Below are 8,181 nucleotides of genomic sequence, written 5' to 3'. Positions count from 1 at the left end.
TTATGTTCTTATTTACATTGTGTATGATTATGTATGATATATTAAAATGCTTGGTTGGAGTCCTTCGGAATTCTAATCGTTGTGTCGTGCCTAGGGCCTAACTTGGGTCGTTACAGTCAATTGTCATTTATTTTTCATAATAAAAAACTACTTTCTCTTCCTCAATTTATGCGACTCATTTTCCTATTTAGTTAATTCTAAAAAGAATGATATATTTTCTTATTTGACAAATATTTAATGATACTATCAATATTTTATCCATGTTGGGTTCCACTTATCTATATTACTTTAAAGTATGAATGTACTTAGAAATGTTGATTGAACCTTTTGCCATTAAAAGGTTTTACAATAGAAAAAATTAACTTTTAAATATATATTATCGATTTAGAATTTTTTTTACAATCTCAATGTTATTTAACTAAACATGGTAGACTGAAGAGTCGCACATTGATATTGATAGTAAAAAGATGATTTAAGTCTCTTTATATGACTGGAGCAATGATAAAGAGATTCAAAATATAAAATTTATGACTTTTTATAATAACGTTATACAGTATTAACAAAGTTCATATTTACATATTAATAAATATTTTAATACATATATATGATTTGGATAACAATTATGGGATTCCGTCCCATGAGTCACAGACAAGCATTGCATGCAGTGAACGATCTCAATCAGCTAATGTTTCTCCTTTGCCAGCTAAGCAATCAAAGGAAGAAGTTGCTGCCCCACTAGCCAAGCTAGCGAGAGAAAATTTTCAAGCTTGCCATTTGAAGAAACCTTGTGAGGGAGATGTTCAGCCTGACACACAGGGTAATTCTTCTGGCATGATTGAAAAGACAAAGAGTATATCATTGTCTGGCAATCATCATGAAAAGGAATCGCTGCCTGGAAAAGATATAAGATTAACACTTCAAACTGGAACTGTTTCCAATGAAGATCCTTCTCAATTTTCAAAAGGTGAACAGCCAAATGAACCCAAACATGCTGTCCAGGAACGAGCGCTGCCTATTGTCGATTTCATTTGGAGGTCAGAAGATATCTCATGAATTTTAGCTCAGCAAATAATCTAACTGATGGATTTATTGTGGTGCTAATGCAAATTTATCCTTTATGGTGATCTGACAGGGGTAGTTTTAACATAAGGAACACAGAGTATGAGACGTTTGATGGACTTTTAGCTCACCTATCAGTTAAAGCATGTCAAAAGGTTTATGAGGAAGCAAGCTTGTTTCCAGCTTTGCTTCAACTGGAAATGCTTCCAAAATCTGACGTATGGCCTAAGAGTTTCACCATATCAGAGCCCACTGACGATAACATCGCATTGTATTTTTTTCCATCTGACACAAGGTAATTACTTGTATATTTTCCCCATTGACCAGGTTCTTTGATCAAAATTTGGTTTATTATCCTCTTGTTTTTCTTGCTTTAGATGTGAAAAAGAGTTCGATCAGTTGGTGGAGCAAATGATTGGTGAAGAACTTGCCCTACGAGCAATTGTAACAAATGCTGAGCTTTTGGTTTTCACTTCCACAGAACTACCCCTGCTATACTGGAGTAAGTTTTTATTTGATCCTTTGTTTCACTTACATGTCCTATTTTTTTTGGTTTTCCCCGAAGATGATATGCTTGCTAAACGTGAAACCATGTTCTTGTGCTTCTCAATATTTGTCTATATTGTATTGCTAAAAAAGCATTTCAGGTCCACTTGTATGCTAGTATAAGTTCAAACTGATGACGAAGTTAACTTCATGGGGAAAAAACTGATAGAAATTGGAGAACTTTTGTTGTTGAATGATAGGAGATATGGTAATTAGAAGTCGAGGATTGGTGGTCAGTGGATATATTGGAGTTCGAGAAGGGATGATTACCAAAATAATGTTTAAGCAGAGAGACACTGCTTTTCTGTGGCTTTGAAAAGGGAGACTTCAAATGGTTCATTTTTCAAGCCAAAGCACAGGGCAGAGTGACCTATGCTCATATTGGATCAAGTCAGTTTCTTTCGAAAGTTGCTTCTTATTATATCCTTTCAGCAAAGTGAACAAATTAAACCATCTTTCATGGTTATAAAAGATGAAGGTTTATACCTTGTCTTATTGCCCATGGGTTAATGTTTTTTGTAAACACTCTTAAATTTGACAGATGTTATTTCTCCTAAAAATATAGTTACCAGGAAGTTTGGACCCACTTGTAGTATAATATAATAAAATAAAATTTGAACACTCTTACCGTCATCAGCCTGCCAACTTGAATGCCACAATATAGACTTGAATTAACGGTGTTCAGATTAAATATAACCATGTCTTCTAGGTTTGCGTTATCTGAGGCTCATTGTTAATCTGCTTGAGAAAATCAATTTGCAGGATTTCAGGGTAAGTACTACCTCTGGGGTGTTTTCAAAGCAAAGCGGGATTCCAGTGGGAATACTACAATGTCAAATGGGAGGAGCAAACCTGTTACTTGACTAACTCATGTGAATGGATTGGCTGTTGTCAGAGATGTCGTGAATGCCAGAACATGGGGGGCACATAGTCATTTTAGCCCTTTGAGCAACACTGCAAGCCTTCGGTCTTGAAGTGTCGGTACTCTTGTTGTTTTGATGTGTTCCTCTCACTTGTGTGACCTATTATGCTCTTTAATGCATATCTGGCGGAGGGATGAAATGTGACGAAGCAGCTTTCTTTTTAGAGCCATCTTGTTGGGAGTTTTGCCCCATTGAAGAACCATATGTGCAATGAAAGCAACCTGATTTAACAATAGACTTCTGCTTAGCAGTTGATTCGAGGACTAGTGAGCTTGATAGATCCACATATCAAGTAAGAGATATGTAGGGATGACAATATCAAGTAAGAGAAGCTTTTACATTCTCATTGTTAACCGCCACCCACCATTTTAGGAACTGGTCTTGTATATTTTGAATGTAAATGAAGGCTATGTAATACTAAACTATCTTCAATGTAGGGATGTCAATAGGGGTGGGACAGGGGTTGCTATTCTTTTCCTTTTTTCTCCATTTTTCAGTTTGCATGTTCACTTCAATGAGAGGTCTTCCGTTTTCAGTTTGCATGTTCACTTCAACTGATTCTTTTTTTTTTCTCCATTTCACAACCATACTTTCTATAGGAACAATGAGTGAAGGATCGTCTAAACACTTGAGCAAAAAAATGTAAAACACTGAATGGACCATATCTAACTCTGATGGTAGTTCAAGCTCATAAGCTACATTACCCACTTTCTTCGAAATTCGGTAGGGATCAATATAATGGATACTGAACTTTCCTTTCTTTTCGGATCCCATGACATCCTTCATGGGTGAAACTTTTAAATATATCCAATCATTCACTTCGAACTCTAAATCTCTTTGCCTAACATCAATATAGGACTTTTGACGACTTTGCGTGGTTTCCAACCTCTCTTGGATGATTTTCATCTTTTCCATAGTCTGATGAACCAATTTTGACCCTATAAGCTTAGTTTCACCAATTTCGAACCAACCAATTGGAAATTGACATCTCCACCCTTAAAGAGTTGCATAAGGGTCATTTGAATACTCAATTGATAACTGTTATTGTACACAAACTCAATGAGAGGCAAGTAGTCATTCCAATTTCCTTTGAAGTCAATAACACATCTCTCAACATGTTCTCTAGAGTTTGAATCGTACGCTCTGCCTAACTGTCTATCTGAGGATGGAATGAGGTACTAAGAATAACCTTTGAATCCAAACCTTTTTGAAATGACTTTCAAAATTGGGCGGTGAACTGAGCACCTCCATCTGAAATGATAAACAAAACTCCATGAAGTATAACTATCTCGTGGATGTATAATTTGGCATAGTCTTCTGCTGAATCTGTAGTCTTAATTGGCTAGAAATAGGCTGAACTCATTCGATCTACAATCACCCAAATCGAATCATGCAATCGGTTTGATCGCGATAAACCTATAATGAAGTCTGTGTTGATCATCAACCATTTTCATTTTGAAAGTTCTATATTTTGAGCCATGCCACATGACCTTTGGTGCTCAACTTTGACTTGCTGACAACTCGGGCACTTAGAAACTAAATCTGTAATATCCTCTTCATTCCATTGCATTAGTAGACTTTACTCAAGTCATGGTATATTTTGGTAGAGCTCGAATGAATCAAATATCTAGAGCTATGGGCAGATCCATGATCCTATCTCGGAGACCATCAACATTCGGAACACACAATCTACCTTGATATCTCAACACATCTTCTCCTTCTTGTCCAAAAGCAATCACATTTTACTTATGGACATCTTTCTTTAACTGAAGTAGGATGGGTCCTTGTCTTGCTTTTCCTTCACTTCCACCACTAAGGACGATTCAACCATTCTACACAATGACACTACCTTCATTTGGCAGACTCCCAAATGTGCAAGTCTATTCACTTTCTTAGCCAACTCTTTCTTTTCTTCCTCAACATGAGCAGTACTCTCCATGAATAACCTGCTAAGAACATCAAACAACAACATTAGCCTTACCTAGATGGTAGAGAATGTTCATATCATAGTCTTTGAGCAACTCAAGCCATTTTCTTTGCCTTTGATTTAGCTCTTTCTTACTGAAGACATACTGAATACTCTTATGATCAGTAAACACATCCATATGCATACCATTGAGATAATGACGCCATATCTTTAAAGAAAATATCACTGCCATATGCATCACATGTTCATATTGACAATGTTCGATTGTCATTATTCTTGCATGCTTCTTACATTCTTAGTGCATTCGATGTACTAACACATATTTTTTGCCTATATTTTATCATAATATAGGGTCCAATGTTCATCCCACACATTCTAATTGTGGCTAGAACTTGAGTTACTATTTTCCTATTGTTGGTGAGTCTTCTTATTCCGAGGACGAGACATTTATGATTTCTCATGTTCCTATGACCTTATTTCTTATGCTTGTGAGCTAGTAACTTGTCGTACACTCCATCTAGATTAGTAGAAGCATGTTAGATTGGTCATGGAGTCTATGTTGCCCCGTTATTCAAAGATTTTAGCTTGCTTTTCTCTTCGTATGAGATTTTCTTATTGAGACTTTTATTCTGCATATATGATGTCTCTTGTTATGTTCTTATTTACATTGTGTATGATTATGTATGATATATTAAAATGCTTGGTTGGAGTCCTTCGGAATTCTAATCGTTGTGTCGTGCCTAGGGCCTAACTTGGGTCGTTACAGTCAATTGTCATTTATTTTTCATAATAAAAAACTACTTTCTCTTCCTCAATTTATGCGACTCATTTTCCTATTTAGTTAATTCTAAAAAGAATGATATATTTTCTTATTTGACAAATATTTAATGATACTATCAATATTTTATCCATGTTGGGTTCCACTTATCTATATTACTTTAAAGTATGAATGTACTTAGAAATGTTGATTGAACCTTTTGCCATTAAAAGGTTTTACAATAGAAAAAATTATTGGAACTTTTATTCCGCATTTATAATGTCTCTTGCTATGTTCTTAATTACCTTGTGTATGCTCATGTATGATATGCTAAGAGGCTTGATTGGAGTCATTCAAAATTTTAATATCCGTATCGCGCCTAGGGCCTTGCTTGAGTTGTGACAAATTCAGTATTAGAGCACAAGGATTAAGGTGTCCTACGGAGTCTAACACACCACGTTAATTAGAGTCTTGTTCATCGATGTTAAGTGTGCCACATCTATGAATAGGAGACTATGAGGCGTCTTAGGAAAAACCTCACTTCTTTCATCATTCTTATGTCGTGTGATAGAGTTGAACTATAACGCTTTTCCTTCTAACACTTTCTCTTTGCGATTACAAAATCATGCCTTCATGAAGATTTCCAGCAGGAAGGAATGTTGACGAGGAGCAACAAGCTCCAAATGACCCTTTGAATGAGTAAGTCTCTCATGCGGAGTTTCAGGCCGTATTTCAAGTGCTTTCCCAAGCCATAACCGCTCAAGCTAATAGGGAAGTTGTTTCTCCCATGAACACAAATGTGGGTACGGCGGCTAGCCGAGTTTATGACTTCACCTGTATGAACCCTCTCAAATTTCATGACTCTAAAATGGATGAGGCTCCACTAGAATTTATCGAGGGTATTGGAAAGATTGTGGATATCATGGGCATTGGTACGGTGGAGAAGGCGAACTTGACAGCGTATCAACTCAAAGGAGTGGCTCAAGTTTGGTTTGATCAATGGAAGGGTGGAAAGGGTAGAGAAAATGGTCCCATTGATTGGAAAGAGTTCAAGAGTGCTTTCGTCGATCGTTTCTTTCCATTGAAGTTGAGGAAATCCAAGGTGCAAGAATTTATCAACCTGAGACAAGGTAATATGAGTGTAAGAGAGTATGCCCTTAAGTTCACAAAATTGTCGAAATATGCTCTTTCCATAGTTATAGATCCAAGAGCTCGCATGAGTAAGTTTATTTTGGGTGTGTCAGACTTGGTGGTAAAAAAATGTAGAACCGCCATGCTAATCAAGGAGATGGACATCTCATGGCTCATGACACATGCCGAGAAAATCGAGGAGGAAAAGTTGAAGGAGAGGTCTAGAAGTGAGTATAAGAGGGCTCAGACTGATGGTGGAGATGTCGCTCATGGCAAGTCGGGTAATGGTGCCGTTCACAATTTTGCTCAAACGACCCCAGTCAAAATTCTTCTGACACTCCCACTCCAAAATTTAGTAAAGATAAGGTGTCTAACTCTAAGCCTCAAGGAGGAGCTCTGAGTCGTCAACCCATTCCTCTATGCATGAAGTGTGGGTAAAAACATCTAGGAGAATGCCTAGCTGGTTCGGGTGCTTTCTTTGGTTGTGGTAAGATGGTTCAACAGATGAAGGATTGTCCTTCGAGTGCTACTAGAGGTAGAGGTGGTCGACCCATGGCTTAAGCTCAGACTACTACAGGCCGACCTACTCAGCATAGTGCTACTTTGGGTGGCAGTTAGTGCCAAAACAAATTTAATGCCCCACAGACTCTTCAAGAGTTAGAGGATTCACCCGATGTTGTGGATGGTATGTTGAAATTATTTGAGCTTGATGTTTATGCATTGTTAGATCTGGGTGCTACTCTATCATTTTTTACTCCTTACCTCGCTATGAAATTTGTTGTTAGTTCCGAGATTTTGTTAGAGCCTTTTTCAGTCTATACCCCTATTGATGATTTAATTATGGCTAAAAGAGTATAGAGAAATTATCCAATCAGAGTTTTTCATAAAATTATCTTAGTTGATCTTGTAGAGCTTGATATGACCAATTTTAATGTTATCCTTGGTATGGATTGGCTTCATGCATGTTATGCTTCCATATATTGTAGAACCCGTGTTGTTAAGGTTCAGTTTCCAAATGATCCAGTCCTAGAATGAAAAAGGTAGTAATTTCTTGGTTAAGGGTCAATTTATCCCGGGTCTTAAAGCTTAGAAAATGATTTCCAAATGTTGCATTTATCATATAGTACGGGTTAGGGATACAAATTTTGAAGTTCCTACTCTTGAGTCAGTTTTGGTTGTTAATGAGTTTTTGAAAGTATTTCCCAATGATCTTCCCTTTATCCCTTCCGAAAGAGAAATAGACTTTGGTATTGACCTTCTTCCCGATACCCAATCTATCTTTATTCCTCCTTACCGTATGGCTCCGATGGAACTCAAAAAGTTGAAGGATCTTAAAAGATTTGTTGGATAAGGGTTTCATTAGACCGAATATCTCTTCATGGGGTTCTCTGGTTCTCTTTGTTAGGAAGAAAGATGGTTCTCTTCGCATGTGTAATGATTAGCGGCAATTGAACAAGGTTACAATTAAGAATAAGTATGCCATTTCAAGGATTGATGACTTGTTCGATCAACTTCAAGGTGCAAGCTACTTTTCAAAGATGGATATTCGGTCGGGTTATCATCAACTTTGAGTAAGGGAATGTGATATTCTGAAGACTACCTTTAGAACTCGTTATGGTCACTTTGAATTTTTGGTTATCTCTTTTGACTAAAAGAACAGAGTGTTCAAGTAATACTTGGATATATTTATTATTGTGTTCATTGATGATATCTTGGTCTACTCTCAGAATGAAGAGGAGCATGCCGATCATTTGAGGATTGTCTTACAAATTTTCAAGGACTGCCAATTATTTTCCAAGTTTAGCAAGTGTGAGTTTTGGTTGAAGTTTGTTGCTTTC

General features: G+C 36.9%; 1 protein-coding gene across 1 annotated transcript; it reads left to right on the top strand.

The window, feature by feature from the left end:
* The first annotated feature begins 311 nt into the window (after nt 1-311).
* LOC129892293 (uncharacterized) lies at nt 312-2,964 on the top strand. The gene is made up of 5 exons (XM_055967862.1): nt 312-340; nt 555-1,034; nt 1,133-1,354; nt 1,437-1,561; nt 2,368-2,964. The coding sequence occupies exons 1-5, from the start codon at nt 312-314 to the stop codon at nt 2,466-2,468; spliced, it is 957 nt and encodes a 318-aa protein (XP_055823837.1). The 3' UTR covers nt 2,469-2,964.
* Nucleotides 2,965-8,181: the final 5,217 nt, after the last annotated feature.

This window comes from Solanum dulcamara, chromosome 1, assembly GCF_947179165.1.
Source record: "Solanum dulcamara chromosome 1, daSolDulc1.2, whole genome shotgun sequence".
Classification (NCBI taxonomy): Eukaryota; Viridiplantae; Streptophyta; class Magnoliopsida; order Solanales; family Solanaceae; genus Solanum; species Solanum dulcamara.
Note: the sequence above shows the minus strand (reverse complement) of the source record. Positions and strands in the feature narration are given on the sequence as shown.